Source organism: Neurospora tetraspora (genome assembly GCF_033439725.1).
Source record: "Neurospora tetraspora strain CBS 560.94 chromosome Unknown B0H65scaffold_1, whole genome shotgun sequence".
NCBI lineage: Eukaryota > Fungi > Ascomycota > Sordariomycetes > Sordariales > Sordariaceae > Neurospora > Neurospora tetraspora.
The window spans coordinates 7,782,787-7,800,410 of NW_026944383.1; the positions used below are offsets into that span (position 1 = coordinate 7,782,787).

Sequence of the window (17,624 nt, forward strand, 5' to 3'; positions counted from 1 at the left end):
AACCTCGAGCATGTTCTAGCATGTCTGGCAGAGCTGGAATCATTCCATTCTGCAACTTCTCTAACAACAAACCCGCAAGGTTCGCTATTCGACAAAGGGCGAGATTAAAGACAACAAACAGACCACTCCGTCGGATATACCAGCACATGAAAACTCCGGCCACTCCAAAATCATAGGGGCTGTGGCTGAGGCTCATTGATTTAAAATATCGACTTCGCCTGCCTTTTACCATGTCAAACACCTTGCTTACTTCTCACAGGTTCACCATGACAAAGAGTGGCAGAGCAGAACAGAAGAGGACGACGGGAGTCCACTTTGACGCATGCTAAGAACCCCAGGACCCTTCCAATGATGGCATCTTCTAGTGGCCCTACTATAGAATGCGGCATGCAAGAAACTGTCTTCCCTGCCCGCATATTCGATCTCCCCTGAACACGAGGCAACGGAACTCGGCGCCTCGTATCAACGGAGGAGAATCAAAACCGCGCGGGGTCCAGGTGGAATAGAAAAGTCTCGGTCATGGCACACGAAACCATTCCAGCTCGCTGGGTGTGGCAGAGCTGCTTATCAGCCATGCGAGCCATGTTTGAGGCGTTTGTCTATTTTGCTCTTTGTCTTGGTCATCCATTGTCTATATGTGGTAACCAAGATGGTGTCTATAAGTTTGGTATTATTGCTTTGGGAATCTGGGGAGGGAGCGTGACATCATCACCAACCACGGTCAAGACGGTCTAGATGATCATGGTCCTCTGGCCCACCAAGGTGCCAAATGAGTGAGAGCCGAAAGGGATATAACACATGTTGAGGACCAACTGCCTCGAGTTGGGAGTTTTGAAGTCCGACAAGTTCAAGATCTGCGGCGGTCTATACCGAATGCGCCGCACACTTATAATCTCGTTTCCACGTTGGCTTCGGTTGGTTGTTGAAGGACTTGCCACCGACCATCAATATCATATACGGCCTTTTGAGACAATGTGACTGGATGGCAGTTGGGAGGGCCGGAACACTGACTCCAGGCACGCTTCGCCAGGGACGGGTGATGCCAAAGGGGCTATCACGAGCTCGAAAGGAACACAAGCTCCTCTTTTTTGTCTTTGCCAGATGACCCATCTGCTCGGCGCTTGCGTGGTTCGAGGCGCACTGCATATTCAGAGCTGGCCATTCGTTAGAAAAAAAGGACAGACTTTGATAAATCGGAAATCAAAGAGTCTTGGAGTGTCCAGTCAAAAGAAGAAAAGACACATTCTAACCGTTGGATAACTCGGGCGTGTTGGTTGCACGACATGGACATCATCTCGTTTTCCCCTTGACACTTGCTCCACTCTAGAGACTCGAAGCAATCGCAGGCTCGCAGCATTGCAGCAACAACCTGAACCCTTAACAACCTCCAGGGCAGTGTGGAGTTTCACGTCTGCTCTGCGCGCAATCCACCTGCCCCTGGCAGTGGAGAGAGCAGCTCTTGGCCGTCAGGGTTGTTGGTCGATTTGGTTGCCAAGCCCTCCAAAAGTCTCCCCAAAGACTCGGTGACTTGAGTTCCATCATTCCAGTCGAACCCCGCCGTGTGCCGCAAGTGGAAGCGCATCAGACATCCGGAACCGCTGGAGAGCCGCCTGGCCGTTAACGTCCATTGTCCGATTAGATTGCAGTCGACGGGCGTCCAGACTCGCATATCCACCACTGACCGGCTCTTTCCATTGTGTGCCTGTCTTGTAAGTTGTCCCTTACTTGGGTTGCCGAACAAGGTAAAAAAGAAGGGCAAGGAACCTGACCCGACCACCTTGAAGAAAGATCGACGACAACTTCCTGCGATTCTGCCTCACCTTGCTGGGTCCCGTAACCGCGACCGTTGTTTCTTCAGCACCTGGTACCTCTACCGCTCGAGACTCCTTCTCCCTCCCGTGTGTCCTGTCCCGTCCGGGGCGTCGTTCCAGCGGGCAGCAGCAGCATCCAATATCAACCATACCAACCATTGCCAAACAAAACCCACACAGTCCGGCTAGCGCAGTTTGGCAGTATCGGAGGACGGACTAGCGCAGTCTGGAAAGTCCACCCGCCTGGGCCCGCCTGCACACCACTGTCCATCCAGCATCCACTGCGCCGCGCGCGAACCGACCTTCTGCGAGACTGCGAGAGAGACAACAGCGAGAGAGACGACGGATTATCTCGGCCAACTCATCGCGTCCGGCAACCTCAGTCCCTCCCCCAAATCTTGATGTTTTGCATTTTGCTGCCGCATTCTGCACTATCGCGCTGTCGAGATGGGTCAGGTCAGCAGCACGCCCGACGAGGGCACACCCGTCTATCTTAGAGACCAGAATCGATGTATGTTGTTGCAACTCCCTTACACCTCCTCTCGTTATGTCATGTCATGTCAGATCCTCTGCGCCAGCACGAACACACAATTGCGACACACGAAATGAGAGCGAGCTTCGAATCCCTTCCTTCGGCCGTGAACGCGGCCGTCCCTGGATGTCCCGGCTGGCTGGCCTCGTGGCTGTCCCGCCCGCCGTCCGACCCCCGCCCCGGCCATGCTGGCTGACACAAAGTCTCACGATTCACCGAGATCGAACCCGAGCATCGCACTCGATCTGGATCTGGCGTTTCTCCAGCTGTTGAATTAGTGCTGACCTGCCCTTCTTCTGTCTGACAGTATCCATCTCTTCACTCGTCATCTCTAGCCCGCGAAAGCGCACCTCGATCAACATTGTTCCCAATGCATTCCCAGCTACACGAGCATCAGTATCTCGCTCCATAGGCGAGAACACCCCGATAGAGTTTGTTCAGGTGCGCAATGCCTCCCCAAGCGTGGGCTTCATACCCTCGGCCCTTCTCCAAGCTGACAGGAAGCCTCTCTCCAGGATACCGAGTCCGCCGGTCCTGGCTGCCCTCCGACCTTCTTACTCAAGCTCACAAACGACGACGAGCTCGTCTTTACCTTTACCTTCGTCGTACGCCAAACACATCAAGTGGTTCAGAATGCTGCCGGCGCCCTTGAGACACACGGTCTAACCGATACACAAATCAATGGTCTTACCTTTGTCTACGGCTCCACCCCCCGCGAGGTTGAGAACCTCCTTACACGCGAGTTCGAGGCCGACCCGAATCTTCACAAGAACGCAAACGTTGAGCTAGTCGGTGTTTATGCGACAGACGGTAGCCCCTCGGTATCGTTCGAGTGGACTTGGAAATGGAAGCCACCTAAGCCCACAGAAGACAAGGGCGGGGGCTGGAGGAACTTCTGCAGCGTTTGTGTTCCCCCGCTGGTGGTGTTGTCTGGACATCTGCTGAAACCTTGCTTAGTTCGTCGAGTACGATCCTCGTGCGCACAAACTGCACACCCTCGCTAGCTTTTCCTTCTTTGTAACGAGCAGTACGTGCCTGCCTCAACCCCCTTTACCCCCTTTTCGCCTACAAGATCTAACGAATTTCAAGGCTACTCGCCATGGCTTAGTCAGCCTAGTTCGCCATCCCCTCCCCTTCTCAGCGTTCCCCCGAAAGGCAGAGCGGTCTCGGTACAGTCCTTGGGTCCTGGAATCGACAGCACATTGGAGCAGGATGAAATCTTCTTGGCATCCCCGAATCTGCCCATGATTGATCAAGGCCCTAGCCTTCTCCCGCCCGGTCTTCAATCGCCTCAGCCGCCGCAAACCGCTAGAGAGCCCATCAAGGTGGATGTGCCATGTCCGCGACCCGGCGAGGATGTGTCGGTATCTGACGACGGGCCGGTCTTCCGAGCCACGATGAAGGCCCTGGAACAAAAGACAGGTAACATGAGAATGCAGATGAAGCGACTTATCAAGCGGGCCGAGCAAGTATACGCCGCGCAAACGGAAGCCAACGACGCCTTTTTGCATTTCATGGATGCTTTGAGGGAGGTCTCGTCGACAAACGCCAACGCGGTCCAGCCCGCCATTGAGCATTACTTCGACAAGATTGCCCGAGAAATTTTGATGTTCGAGCGACAAAACACCCACAACCTTCAGAAGATCGTAATCGACCCTATGAATAAGCTATACCAGTTGGATATCAAGCAAGCCGAAGCCAAGAAGCGTGACTTTGAGGAGGAGAGCAAGGACTTTTACGCCTATGTCAGTCGCTACTTGGGCCAGCGACACGACTCTGTCAAGGCGAAACAGAGTGACTCGAAATACCAGACGAAGCGCAAGAACTTTGAGCTCAAGCGCTTCGACTATTCGTCCTTCATGCAGGATCTTTCTGGAGGCCGCAAAGAGCAGGAAATTCTTTCCCATCTCACAAAGTACGCTGACGCTCAGGCAAAGGCTTTCCTGACCACAGCCAAGAAGGTCGAGGGGCTTCTCCCGCAGCTTGAGGCGCTGTCGACAGAAGTTCAAGAGGCGGACAAGACGTATCAGTATCAACGACGGGAGAGAGAAGAAAAGAGACGGTTGTTGGAGAAGGGCAACCTTGCTTATGCCGAGCCAGAGCCTCCTGGTACATCGTCTGGGCCAAGCCCTTCAACTGGCCAAAACGGAACTGCGTCCTACGGAGAGTCCGATTTGGGTCGCGCTGACAGTACAGGATCACAGCTTCGGTCGGCCGTCACACCAGGGATAGTACAACCACCACAAATTCCCGATTTGTCCAGGTCGCCGGGGAGCCTTATTGGGCTCCCACCTCCTGTGGGTAGCCCGCAACAAAATGCCAAGTTTCGGGGTATTCGGGATCTGGAAGAGAAAGATCCTAGCCAGTTGGCGGCGGACAAGGACATGACACAGAGGAAGGAGGGACTTTTGTGGGCTCTCAACCGGCCAGGGGGACATGTTGACCCCCGAGCTCTCAACAAGCAAGGCTGGCACAAGTGAGTAGTCTGGTTAATATCTGTATGAACGGGTGAACTAACGCTGTGCAGGTTTTGGATCGTGCTTGACCAGGGCAAGCTTTCTGAATACAGTAATTGGAAGCAGAGACTAGACTTGCATATGGATCCGATCGACCTGCGCTTGGCCTCCGTACGAGAGGCTCGAAATGCAGAGCGTCGGTTCTGTTTTGAAGTTATTACACCACAGTTCAAACGCGTATATCAAGCAACATCTGAAGAAGATATGAATAGCTGGATTATGGCTATCAACAACGCATTACAGAGCGCGGTGGAAGGGCGCGGTCTGAAGGACATGAAGCCGCCACCATCGTCTACAAGCCACTGGGATTTCGACAGGAGAGACATAGCATCAGTATTGACGGGCAAGAGCTCGTCCATTAACCACCATCATCACCATTTCCATGGCCACAGCAACCAGAATCTGAGCCTGATACCTTCTAGGAGGACGACTGTTGGTGCTCGCCCTAGCACAGCTCGTGCACCCAGCTTTGACGAGAGCCCAGATAGGCTGCTCCAGATGATGCGGGAGAACGACCAAGGCAACTCGTGGTGTGCAGACTGTGGCTCCAGCAACAAGGTCGAATGGGTGTCACTCAATCTGGCGATTATCGTTTGCATCGAGTGCAGTGGTATCCACCGATCTCTTGGCACACACATCAGCAAAGTCCGGTCACTCACTCTGGACACCACATCGTTTACGCCGGACATTATTGAGCTTTTGATGCTCGTTGGAAACCGGGTGTCCAACATGGTGTATGAGGCACGCCTGGACCCTCAACAGAAGCTCGTACCACAAGCCTCGCGGGAGCAACGACTTCGGTTCATCACCGCCAAATATGTCGACCGCGCATTCGTCGAGCCAATATCCGCTACCTTGTCTCGGTATCCAACTGCCGAAGAGACCCTCCTAGCAGCCATCAAGAAGAACGAGATCCAACAAGTCATCTACGCCCTAGCGCTCAAAGCCAACCCCAATATAACGGACAAATCTAGGGGTACACACGCCGTATATTTGGCACTGGCCGCCGCTGACCCGGCCCCTCCCTCACCCAACCCCATGACGCCCTCCCCCTCCCCAGGTACCCCCGGGTCCTCCACCACGGGACCTGATAAACAGGTCCCATTCCCTGTCGCCGAACTCTTAATCCAAAACGGGGCCGAAATCCCCGTCGCACCACCCATGTTTCCCCTCAGTCACGCCGCACAAACTTACCTCGAAATCAAGCGCGGTCGTCGCGCCCTCGTCGAATCCATCGGAACATCGGCGGTGACCGGTTACGGCTCTTCGTACGATGGTGTTAGCGCGCTTTCTTCCGCTTCTGGTGGCGGGTCTTCTAGCGCTGCTAATCTCAGCGATATTAAGCTACAGAAGGAGAAGGAAGCGAGGCTGCAGAAGAGGGTGAGTGCGGGCGGAAGGTTGGCTAAGACGCCCATTCCGGAGCGGTAGAATGCGTTCGGATTGGGGTATAGCAGGATGGCGGTTCATGGAATCAAGGATACGTTAAGAGCAGGCGTGAGGGGAAGAAGCGTCAGCAGTGTAAGTTGGAATAATGGGGTTGAAAGCCCGTCGATGAGACAGAGGGGAAGTATGAGAAGGAAAATAAGTAATGGGTTGAATGGGCTGGGATGGGGCTATGACGGGAGTGATAGCAGCGGGGCAGGGGGTAGTGAGGATGGTAATAATGGGTCACAACTAGTATCAACACCAAAGCGAATTGGGAGCATGGGGAGTCTGGCTACGGCGGAAAGGAGTTTGGCGGCGGGTACAGGTGGCGACGGCCGCCATGGGAGAAGCAATGGCGGCTTCTTGGGAACAATGGCGTGCGAAGTGCAGCCGTTGTTGTTGGGATCATTGGATTTGACACTGAGGAACCTTAGAGTTGGACTTGGAGAAGGACTGGGAGGCGTGGGACTTGGAGGAGTGGCATCAGCAGCAGCAGGTGGTGGGAGATCGAGTCGGAGGGCGTCGATGCAGTATCAATCTTGGTGATGCCTTGTCGGCTGTCCACCGTTGGTCTCAGCTTGCCTGCTTGTCTCTCTCTCTGCCCTTCGAGTCCCGGCCTGGGTCCATTTTTGTCTAGTCAAGAAGACCAAGTTCTGATCATCAACGAACTAAGGGATAAGGTTTGGGTTAGTGGCGGTGCTTTTTGGCCCCCCTCTTGTTTTCTTTTCTATAATATGTATATGTCTCCTCTCCTGTCGTCATCATGTCATGTTTACTGGGCCTCTTTTTGTTCAATGGGGGTTTTGTGTTGTTTCTCCTTTTGGCGTATTGTCATCACCTACATCAACATGAGCAACGCTTTATTGGGCATGATGGTTAATGTTTTTGCTGAGAGCTATATAAAAATAATGTTTTGCTCGTTCGCAGTTTTCTGGCCATCGTAAGGAGTCTCGGGGTGTTGGGTAAAGATGGTCATTCGATGTAATGAAAGACGGGAAAGGGGAAACACATAATAATCATGCATTGTAAGTAACTCAAAATCAACAGGCATAAGTTGGATACAAGTATAAGTAAAGCAAGCCCATCCCATCAACAAGAGTCAATGATCATCGTCACCCTCAAAGTTTACCATACATACTACCTAGACTGCGTATTCAACCTTCCCATGCCCAACCCTAACCCTCCCTCATCTCATCCAAACACACCTCGATCTCAAGTTTCAGCTCCAATGGAAATCAGGGGCAACAACAAAGCGCAGCAGGGGACTGGTGGATGCTGCTGGTCAGCCCCTGCAGAACGAAACGACCCCGCCCCGAAACTGTGGGTCTCGTCGCACCCCTCCACATGTTTGAAGCTTGTCCTTGTGATCTTTGGAGCTCTGGACTCGCTGACTCGGTTGTAAGAGGACACGGGATGAATGTCTGTTAAGGTTCAGTTGATATTGGGTGTTTATTGTCCGGAAAGCGGCCGTGTTAGAACAGGTGAAGATGTTGTTAGCTGTCATCTTTATAGAGCATATGTACTTTCTATCTGTACGTATGTAAGAGCGAGCCGTAGGTAGCACATCGTGTACCGCATTGGTGGGGATGATTGGTGCAAGCAGGTACATTTGGATGTTCCTTCCCCAAATGCAACAGTGGTGTGTAACCAGGAAGGTACCGACACGTTGACCGCCTCGCGCCCCGCTCTAATTTACCTTGTCCTCGTCCATTAACATTGCGACGAACAACAATTGAGAAGTGATCTGAAGTTTGGGTGTTTATATAGTTGGCGATCTCCCCCAGCTTTCAACTTTCCAGGGTTTACTTGTCCTCTTTTTCCACGTCGAAACACCCAAACCACAACCATAACCACCATCACAATGGCTGCCGCTGTCCCCATCACTTATCCTCCTCTCGAGGAGCGCCCGCTCAAGAACACCATCTGCTTGTTCGATGTCGATGGCACCCTTACTCCTGCGCGACTGGTACGTTTTGTTTGCCTTGCTGAAGCTCCTTGAGTCCTGCCCTGCTGTCCTTCCTGAGAACAGCTGGTGATAGCTTCACCTAACCCCCCCCCCCCCCCCTCTTACCTATACCAAGCATCGCATCAGCTAACACCCCCAACCCCCAGACCGTCGCCCCCGAAATGCTGACCCTCCTCTCCAACCTCCGCCAAAAATGCGCCATCGGCTTCGTCGGCGGCTCCGACCTAGTCAAGCAGCAAGAACAGCTCGGCTCCTCCTCGGTCGACGTCACCACCCTCTTCGACTTCTGCTTTGCCGAGAACGGATTGACGGCCTACAAGCTCGGCCAGCCCCTGCCCTCCAACAGCTTCATCAAGTGGATCGGCGAGGACCAGTACAAGGAGCTGGTCCGCTGGATTCTGCACTACATTGCCGATTTGGACATCCCCATCAAGCGCGGCACGTTCATCGAGTACAGGAATGGCATGATTAACGTCAGCCCGATTGGCCGTAATGCGAGCACCGCGGAGAGAAACGAGTTTGAGAAGTTTGATAAGGAGGCGGGAGTGAGGAAGGAGATGGTGGAGAAGTTGAGGGAGAGGTTTGGGCATTTGGGTTTGACGTATGTGTTCCCTTTTCTTCCCTTTATGTGGTGTCTGTCCACTGCGCTCGGCCTTTTTTTCTTTTCCTCGCTTCGCTCGATATGTCGCCTTTCCCACAATGGCACAGTAGCTAACAGAGACAAAAACGCAAAACAGCTTCTCCATCGGCGGCCAAATCTCCTTCGACGTCTTCCCCACCGGCTGGGACAAGACCTACTGCCTGCAGCACCTCGAGAACGAGGCCAAGAAGGCCAACGGTATTGAGTACACTACCATCCACTTCTTTGGCGACAAGACCTTCAAGGGCGGCAACGATTACGAGATTTACGAGGATCCTAGGACTATTGGTCACTCGGTTACCGGACCGCAGGACACGGCGGCTGAGTTGAGGAAGCTTTTTGACCTTTAAGTTGGGGTCAGGGGCTGCCGAGGGATGAGGAGACAATGACGGAATAAGTTAAAACCTACATAGGGATGAAGATAATTGGTAATGATGATTTGAAGACAACGGACCTTGAAGAGTTCGGCATGATAGATATGTCGGGATGATCTGGTTGTGCTGTTCGTGAAAGCGACTTACATCTTTCTTGAGCTTGCTTGTTACAAGGCACAGAGTTCTTCTTATTGCTATTTCCCTCTTTCTGCTTCCCAAATTACCTCCTGAGTAACATTTCGACACCAAGCTGATAAGCAAAAATACAACCAGTCGCGAATCAAGGGAGGTATCCTACCAAGAAAATTCATTTCCATCAATCCTGTCCGCCAAACTCACCTCCCAATGCACCACTACCTGTAAACGTTCCCGTCCCTCTTCCGCCCCCACTCCCACTCTCACTCTCATTCTTAGCACCCGCAATCAGCTCATCAGTAGCAGCCGTGATTGCAGAAGGAGACGGTTCAAAGTCACCCCTTCCAGTATCACGACCACTTGCTCTAGTACCGCCGAAATCATGAACAGTAGACTGGCCGGTGGTGTTCGGATCAGTCGTCTGCTCCCAACAGTTAGGCAGGTTAGCTCAGAGAACGCTCAAACGGACGGGGCAATAGCGGGAACGTACCAGAGGGTTGTTGGAGGTGTAGTCTTCTCCTGCTCCTGCTCCTGCTCCTACTCCAAGTCCAGATCCGGCGCCAAGGTCCTTGAACGACGAGGACTTTCCACTTGTGTATTCCTCTCTTTGGGTGCCGTTACTGTTATCTTGTTCTTGCCCGGAATCATGTCGGCAAGCACAGCCTTTGCTGTTGCTGCCGTCTGACTTCTGGTTCTGGTTCTGGTTCTGGTTCTGATTCTGACATTGACACTGACACTGACAGGAATCTTCGCCGGAGTCTTTACTGGCTTTGCAACCTTTGCAATTAGAGCAGTCGCCGGAGCCGGTTTTGGCGCAGCAGGATTCTTCTGTTGTGGTACCAGTCCCGGTGCTGGTGGAACAACCACACCCGCTCTTCTCCTTTTCGTTCATATCGATAACACCCTCCTCATGTCCACCACCACCACCACTCTTAACCTCCTTCTCACGCCCACTACCACTCTCAACCCCCTGCCCACCACCCTCACCCCTACCACCGCCCAAATCTTCATCCTTCAGATTAACCGGCAATAATCCCCCATCCACACTCACACCAACAGACCCAGACCCAGACCCAGACCCAGAACCGGATAACGACCCTGGAATCAACCCGCTCACCAGCCCCCCCGCAAAATCTTGAGCATTAAACTTCCCTCCACTACCCTTATAGGCAGAAGCGGCGGCACTCGCTGCCTGCTCGAGTTCCTCGCGCGCTTGGGAGGAGTTACCCTGGCGGTAGTCGTCGTAGGCGCGGGCGGCTTGGGAAGAGGCTTGGGTCCAGTCTTTGTTTTGGTCGTTTTCTGTGGTGGATTTGTCTTGGGTTTTGGACGACGAGGAAGTGAGTTCCGAGAGGGTGTCTTTGAGGGAGGTGGTGAAGGAGGGCATCTTGTCTTTGTTATTGTTTTTATGGCAGCAGGTGAGAGGGGAGGGAGAGTATAGATTTGAGGTCTGATGATGGGCGCGAAAAATGAACAACGGAGGGGAAGAAGGAGGAAGTTGGTAGTAGGTAGTTGACTGGAGGTAAGTGTTGGAAGGACGGCTGTTGATGTTTTGTTGGAAATAGGAATGATCAACAAGCAGGAATCTTCTTCAGGTTGGTCTAGCTATGTTCAACCACCGGTGATAGCCACTAGCTTTATAACTCTATCCATCTCCCATCGGCAACCATTCCGAGCAACTCATTGTGTACGAAAAACATATCATCCTGAATTCCTGATCTTGTCTCCGTGTCACATCAAGGTACCTTAATCAAGTCTTGCCATACCCTTCCACCAAGTCCATACGAGCCCACACGAGCCCAACGAGTCGACCAGGCAAAGCTTATTTCAAACTGGTACAACATGTCCACACCATAAGGTCCCGGTCAGCGGGCAGCGGGCGCCTGAAATCAAGAGTTAAGTTCGTTTGAGAACGTCATGCTCGTGACTCCTCATCGGAGACATCATCGAGACAGCATCATTGAGATGATTGCACAAAAACAGGAAACAGGAAACGTGAGGCAGTCTGGATGTTGAACTTCAAGAAGATACCTGTGATTTGTATGTTACCGAGGTTCCGACTGAGGAAATATTGTGCGATGGTACGTGCAACTCCTGGTTGGGTATAAATAAGAGCCTGAAGCGTAACTTGACGGTGGGCTTGCGCTAATCTGAAGTTGCAGCGAGGATTTGATCGATCTAGTACAGTCCACAGTAAACAGTCGACAGGTAAGTAAGGAAGAAGGTGAAGAGAGATGTGGAGAGTTTCAGATGGGATAGGAATAAAATATAGATAGGATATAGATAGGATATAGGGGGTAAAGAAAGGGTAAAGAAAGGGTGAAGAAAGAAGTGAAGAAAGAAGTAAAGGGAAAAGAGATAAGTGAAGAGTGAGATATCAAGAGAAAAAAGAAGGGTTCATCCCAAGTTCTATTGTAGTTCCAGACAGGTTCGGTAGGGACGTCGAGCACAGCTGCCAAAGCCACGCCTCTATAGTGCCAGCGCCCTCCCAGTAACCCTCTCTCCTTCATAAAGATAGGTAGTTAAGTATTCCATTCCTTGTAATGACAGCACTAGAAACCAAGAAGTTCGTGTCCGTGGTAAGGTGTCCCCTTGTAGTTCAGCTCACGACCCCGATAAAGATACCTTCATTCATACTTCCATCTCCTCGTAAAAGCCAACTGTCATCCCTGACAACAAAACCCGATGCTAACCCTCTCAGACCCCATTTCATATCATCGGAAAAAACAATTGAGCTTTATAATGATTCCGTACCATACCATTTGCTTCAAATTCCTACCAGTATTTGTACCATACGCTTCACCCAGACCAAAAAAACAGAAAAGAATAACCACCCACCTACCCATACATCCATAACATCAGTCCTTTACACGACTTGATTCATTTCGATTTTTCAGACCAGACCAGAACAACAACAACAACTTTCCCACCCACCCAAAGACCAAGGGTATCAACATCGCATCACTCTCACATCTCACCCATCGCTCATCCTGAACATGTTTCCATCCAACAGGGTTTCATCCATTCCTTCACTCACTCACTCCCCACCACCCTCCTCAACAACAGCGTTCGCATCCCTCTTTATGTACAACTCCGTCAACTCCTCGCTCTTTTCGATCACCAGTCCGCGCTCGTTGGCAAGATGCAGCAAGCAAATGAAGCAGTAACTGGTGGAGATGTCGTCCATGGCCGTTTTCGGGTAGACTTTTTGCAGGGAGTTCATGACTTCCGTGAACTTGAGAGTGGGCGGTTCTGCTGAGCCTTCCTTTGGAGGCTCTGATGAGCCCGGTTGCGCGGATGGGGTTGTTAGAGGGGGTGATATGAGAGAATCTTCTGGGTTTGTCTGTTATGGGGAGAGTTATGTTAGTGAGGGAACTCGATGGGACGAAAGGAGTAAAAGAAATAAGAGAAAAGAGAAAGGACTTACTACCCCATCCAACATCTCCAACCCCATCCCCCGCCAAATCTCCTCCTTCAGCCTCCTCACATCCACCTTTTTCGCCCGTCTCGCATACTGCACATACTCGGGCCTGACTCTCCTCGATTGCGTAACCAGCATCGTGCCAAACGCCAAATCGGCCGGGTTCGTAACCGTCAACCCATTAAACGCGCCCGTCATGCCCACGTCCATCGTCAATCCTGCTGTTCCTTCTTTTCCGGCAGCACCATCTCCTTGCGTACCACCGGGGCCAGGAGAGAAATGATCCCGTGCATCGGCAAAAACTTCCTCGTCCATGTCTTCGTCATCATCATCGTCTCCGCCGTTGGCAAACGGCAGACCGTCGTCTTGGAAGAAATTCGCGTCGTAGTCACCCTGCGGTAGATGTTCATCTTGGGAGAGACCTTGGTTGAGCGGAGCCTTTTGTTGGGCCCAGAAGGCCTCGTCCATGGCGCCCTCGGGGACTTGGTCTGGATTTTGATTGTCGGCATTGGAACGACCGAAGGCGCGCTGCTTGCGGCCGAGACGGGCCTTGGGCTTAAGGAAGAGGTTGAGCAGCTGCTTGGAGCTGAAGTGCTTGTCGTCCGGCAGCAGGTTGCGCGACTTGGACTTCCAGTCCTTTTTGGGGAGCGAGATGGCCGAGTTGGTAGTGGCTTGGTTGTGCAGGACGTCGTGAAGGGTGCGGTCCATGGGGGTGAAGAAGTCGATCTCGAAGGCTTGCTTTTCCTTGCGCTGGCGTTGCGGTTCTCCCGTTTGTGGCTTGTTGACGTCCTTGATCTTGCGGATGCGCCAGTGCTCGGCACTGGACCAGTTCTTTTGCAGGGCTTGGTCGAAGTAGCTGAGGATGTCCTCGTGCAGGCGGTCGGTCTTTTGGGCGTTGGTCATGTTGACCATGCCGAAATCGCCCTTGTCTTGGTCGAGCATTTCGAGGTCGCCGTCGACTCCGTCACCATCGTCACCACCTTCGCCTTCTCCTAGGTCTAGACCGGCGTCGAAGACACGCATCATTTGTGGCTCGATGGCTGCTTCGCGGGCCCAGGCTTCACCACCCTCACCGAAGGCTACGTCAACGTCTCCTCCCAGGTCGAATGCGCCCAGCGCGTCGTCATCGTCAAAGCCGAGCGGGTTCTCGTCGTCGATAATGAAGCCGGATTTGTTGCCGAGGCCAGGAGTTTTGGCTCTATCTTGCTCCTGGCGCCAGTCCTCGGGCGCTCTGAGGAAGGGAATATCGAGGGATCCGGAGGGGTCACCAAGGATGAAAGTCTTGAGTGACGGGCACACGTCCATCTCGTCCAGTCGTCCAAGATCGGGAAAGAACCTAGCACCAAGGCTGTCAATGTCGATCTCTACATCATCCTCCTCCTCCTCTTGTTGTTGTTGGGTTCGGGTCTGGCTCATTTCGGGCTGACCGTCGATTTCCATGGCATCGATTTCCATGGCGTCCGGGTCGGCATCTTGGTCGTTCTCCTCGGCGGTCTTTTGATTGCGTGAGTCGAGAGTGTCGTTGGCGTCGTCGCTGCTGTCAAAGACAATACGACCCTGCGAATCTATCATCAGGTGGTTCAAGAGTAGACCCTTAGCGCCTCCCTCGTCGAAGTCTGCTGATGCCTTTTTGAACAGCGGGTCTACTGAGAATTCGAGTTCGAACTTTTTGAGCTGTAGTGATGCGAAGGACGGTGCGAGGGTGGCTTCGGATGATCGTTGAGTCTGCAATTGTCAGTATTATTTGGCTTGTAACAGAGACTCGGGCAACCAACCTTCTTTCTTGGCTTCTTCCGCACATTGCCATTCTCGTCCACTTCCTCCTCTTCATCATCATCACCACCCTCCTCGCCATCTCTATCCCTCTTCTTGCTGTCGCGACTATCGGCCAAACCACTGAGCAGCTTTCCGGTTTCCGTCGCAACACTGTCGACTCTGCTGGTATAAATCTTGACACAGCCATCCAACGTACAACTGGCCTTCTGAAAATTGACACCGTCTCCCTCCTTGAGCAGCGACATATCATGAAAGTAGTCGATCAGCGCAAAGTTCCACGAGTTGGCGGCATTGATCTTGTTGTCAGTCGCCATCTTCATCCACTCCTCGAAGTTGGCCAGGATGGGGACGCGCTTCATTGGGGTGACGACGGAGCCGCCCACGACCGGTCTATCATCGCCGTCGAGGATGGAAAAGTTCTCCTTGCCGGAGATGCGGCGACGCGGGGTGCGCGGGCCGTTGGAGGCCGGAGTGTTGCCATTGTCGTCGATTACGCTGCGCGCGGGGGTTGCGGTTGCGGTCGCGGCGAGCTTGAGCTGGTTGATCTGGGCCTCGTGGAGGGCTTTGCGTCCTCGCGATCGTTTTTCCTTTTCTTGGGCGTCGTCGTTTAGTGGGATTCTGGTCGGGACGGGAACTTTTGTCAGTTAAACGGAAAAAGAGGGCGACGCGACGAGAGTTTCAATTCGCAATTCGCAATTCGCAATCCAAAGAAAAAAACGTACTTGAGGCCTGGAGATTTGAGCGGCGATTGCACAGCAGGACCCCTGCTCAGGCTCCGTCGCGGACCTGTGCTGAGGCGAGGCATCTTGTCGATGGTGATGAAGCTATCGCGAACAAGATGTGAACCTCGACGTCTTTTCCAAGGCCAGGCCGCTGTCAAGTTGGAGTTTCAGTGGTGTTTGTTTACTTTGACCCGCCCGTAACCACGAGTGCCAATGCTGGGTAGCGCGGACACTGGACGGACAGGCCTGGCAGGATCCACGTTTCAGCGGGCTGGTGACGGGTGGCGGCACGTGCTGAGGCCTAACAGCGGGGTGAAGGGAGTCTGGGGTGCTTGGCGTGGATGATAAGGGCGTATTTAGCTCCCCTGAAATCGGGCTCTGAAGTGTTCAGAGCCGGTTTTTAAGAGCCCTATTTAGGAATACTCTGAAATTTTTAGTGCTGAAATCCCCACTAAAAAGCGACTCTGAAATTTCTTGCCCCACATTGTTGAAATGGCCAATGAAATCGCGTACATTGACTAAAATTCAAATTGACTAATTTTAAACTACTTAAAATTGAAAGGGCTACTAAAATAGCCTTTTAAAAGTACTTTTATATATTTTCAACCGCTACGTAACTACCCTTATTATTAACGAAAATTAATAAAATTAAATACTATAACTGCTAGTACTTTAATATAACGCCGCTAGGTATTATATCACCATCGTATACGTATAATATAAACAGTCATAATATTTTTTTATATTAATTTAATACTATAAACCCGCTGTACCCCTATAAACGTTAATAGAAATAATTAATTAATAATATACGAACTCTTCTATAAATATCTGGGCTACTTCTAATCGTTATTGAGGATAATGTTAGTTACTTTCTATAAGTTAATAACGTAATTTAGTAAATATACTACTTTATCCGGCTCGAAGAGGACGACGATATACGAAAAGGTATTAATTTTTCTTTTTATTATAATGTAGAGTTTAACTTTTCGTATAACCGTATATACCCTCGGTTTTAATTTAGAAATAATATACCAATTAATAATCTTTATTAGCAACTATCGTATAGAGTACTTACTTTAATACTAAAATATTCTATAAAGTTTTTAATACCTATTTTATATTAATATAAAGGAAGGTTAATGTGACGGCTGGCACCACCAGTCGTCATGGATTCCATTCACGGGTAGCTTCCATTCACGGGTTTGGTTCAGATGGTTCAGGTTCTGGGCTTGGCCTGGCTCCTTCCCAGAGTTCAGGGTATAAAACCCAGTCCTTCTCATCTAGCCTTCCCTTTTGGGGTTTCCTTCTTTCCTCAACTTCTTGTCTTTAGTCCAAGTTAGCCATTAGGGTAGTACAGTCCTTGCACCCGTACCCATCCCTGGCCACGCGTGACAGTTAAACTCCTTCCTTTAGCTACCCTATATGAAATTAAATCTAACTTTAAATTCTTCCTATATTTCTATGAGGTATAAGGAACTTTCAATAGCTCGCACTTCGATATAAAAGTACTATATAAGGAATAAAAACTTTAGTATAACTATAAGGGAAGTATTTTTATAAACGTTTTACTAATTTATAACTTCTTTAGTAAAATCGTATATATATAGCTTAATTAGGAAGGGTTAGCTAACGATATAAGGGTATTAAATTATATATATACTAATAGTTTTAATATCTCTAAGGGATAGGTTTATTTAACTAACGCGGGCTATAGTAATAATTCTAGACTCTTCGTACTGTATTGTAGCGTACGTTATTACTTAAAAGAGATAAAATATACCAACTTAAAATTAATAACCTATTAGGAATTATACAATCTTTGATACTTTTAAATTCGGATTATTATCGAAAAGACGATCGGTCGGTTAAAGGGGACGTTTAAGATCTATTATATATTACTAATTTTTAACCTTGTTATATAAATAAAAGTAATATATATAATTGCTACATTATTAAATTAAATTTTAAATTATAGTAGGTATAACGTTAAAGTAGAAGAGATAAATTATAATATTATAGATTTCGCGGCCTATTAAATTATAAAAGAGAGGGTAAGCTTCTTACCTTCGATAGCGATAGTAGATTAGGAGAGGATTAGAGGGATGAATAGTTAAATAAATCTTTATTATGACTATATTATAAAAGGATATAGTAAAATTATTGTAAGGAGTTTATAAGAAGGGGGGAAATATAAAGTAATTGAATAAGAGGAAGGTTATAAAGAAGAAGGGAGAATTTAAAAGTAAATATGTACTTCTAGTACTAGCCGCCTAAATTACTCTTTAAATTATTTAAATTAAGTAGAA

The 17,624-nt window shown here is 50.3% G+C and overlaps 5 protein-coding genes across 5 annotated transcripts; 3 read left to right on the plus strand and 2 right to left on the minus strand.

Annotated features, from left to right (window-relative positions):
- The first annotated feature begins 375 nt into the window (after positions 1-375).
- On the plus strand, positions 376-799 carry B0H65DRAFT_67764 (uncharacterized protein). Its single transcript, XM_062831263.1, has one exon. The coding sequence runs from the start codon at positions 520-522 to the stop codon at positions 733-735; it is 216 nt and encodes a 71-aa protein (XP_062687487.1). The 5' UTR covers positions 376-519; the 3' UTR covers positions 736-799.
- A 1,165-nt stretch (positions 800-1,964) lies between these two features.
- Positions 1,965-6,558, plus strand: B0H65DRAFT_67810 (uncharacterized protein). Its single transcript, XM_062831266.1, has 6 exons — positions 1,965-2,322; positions 2,651-2,784; positions 2,859-3,245; positions 3,301-3,370; positions 3,433-4,819; positions 4,871-6,558. Exons 1-6 carry the CDS (start codon positions 2,259-2,261, stop codon positions 6,285-6,287), a joined length of 3,459 nt encoding a protein of 1,152 aa, XP_062687488.1. The 5' UTR covers positions 1,965-2,258; the 3' UTR covers positions 6,288-6,558.
- A 1,461-nt stretch (positions 6,559-8,019) lies between these two features.
- Positions 8,020-9,562, plus strand: B0H65DRAFT_67807 (eukaryotic phosphomannomutase). The gene is made up of 3 exons (XM_062831265.1): positions 8,020-8,250; positions 8,397-8,851; positions 8,988-9,562. Exons 1-3 carry the CDS (start codon positions 8,146-8,148, stop codon positions 9,238-9,240), a joined length of 813 nt encoding a protein of 270 aa, XP_062687489.1. The 5' UTR covers positions 8,020-8,145; the 3' UTR covers positions 9,241-9,562.
- On the minus strand, positions 9,545-11,236 carry B0H65DRAFT_565322 (uncharacterized protein; the record flags this gene model as incomplete). Its single annotated transcript, XM_062830282.1, has 4 exons — positions 9,890-11,236; positions 9,667-9,793; positions 9,604-9,621; positions 9,545-9,558 (listed from the first exon to the last, which is right to left on the minus strand). Exons 1-4 carry the CDS (start codon positions 10,781-10,783, stop codon positions 9,545-9,547), a joined length of 1,053 nt encoding a protein of 350 aa, XP_062687490.1. The 5' UTR covers positions 10,784-11,236.
- Positions 11,237-12,354: 1,118 nt separating this feature from the next.
- Positions 12,355-15,660, minus strand: B0H65DRAFT_67882 (barren protein). Its single transcript, XM_062831267.1, has 4 exons — positions 15,316-15,660; positions 14,593-15,211; positions 12,827-14,542; positions 12,355-12,739 (listed from the first exon to the last, which is right to left on the minus strand). The coding sequence occupies exons 1-4, from the start codon at positions 15,396-15,398 to the stop codon at positions 12,434-12,436; spliced, it is 2,724 nt and encodes a 907-aa protein (XP_062687491.1). The 5' UTR covers positions 15,399-15,660; the 3' UTR covers positions 12,355-12,433.
- Between the last annotated feature and the right edge of the window lie 1,964 nt (positions 15,661-17,624).

Bases quoted from the DNA above. Each gene is read 5' to 3' on its own strand.
- B0H65DRAFT_67810 (XM_062831266.1), top strand. From the start codon at position 2,259: ATGGGTCAGGTCAGCAGCACGCCCGACGAGGGCACACCCGTCTATCTT. The intron at 2,323-2,650 runs GTATGTTGTTGC...TCTGTCTGACAG, and splicing joins TCTTAGAGACCAGAATCGAT to TATCCATCTCTTCACTCGTC. The intron at 3,246-3,300 runs GTTTGTGTTCCC...AACCTTGCTTAG, and splicing joins GCTGGAGGAACTTCTGCAGC to TTCGTCGAGTACGATCCTCG.
- B0H65DRAFT_67764 (XM_062831263.1), top strand. From the start codon at position 520: ATGGCACACGAAACCATTCCAGCTCGCTGGGTGTGGCAGAGCTGCTTA.
- B0H65DRAFT_67882 (XM_062831267.1), bottom strand. From the start codon at position 15,398: ATGCCTCGCCTCAGCACAGGTCCGCGACGGAGCCTGAGCAGGGGTCCT. The intron at 14,543-14,592 runs GTTGGTTGCCCG...TGACAATTGCAG, and splicing joins GGAAGAAGCCAAGAAAGAAG to ACTCAACGATCATCCGAAGC. The intron at 12,740-12,826 runs GTAGTAAGTCCT...TCCCCATAACAG, and splicing joins GGTTGGAGATGTTGGATGGG to ACAAACCCAGAAGATTCTCT.
- B0H65DRAFT_67807 (XM_062831265.1), top strand. From the start codon at position 8,146: ATGGCTGCCGCTGTCCCCATCACTTATCCTCCTCTCGAGGAGCGCCCG. The intron at 8,251-8,396 runs GTACGTTTTGTT...CCCAACCCCCAG, and splicing joins CCCTTACTCCTGCGCGACTG to ACCGTCGCCCCCGAAATGCT. The intron at 8,852-8,987 runs GTATGTGTTCCC...AACGCAAAACAG, and splicing joins TTTGGGCATTTGGGTTTGAC to CTTCTCCATCGGCGGCCAAA.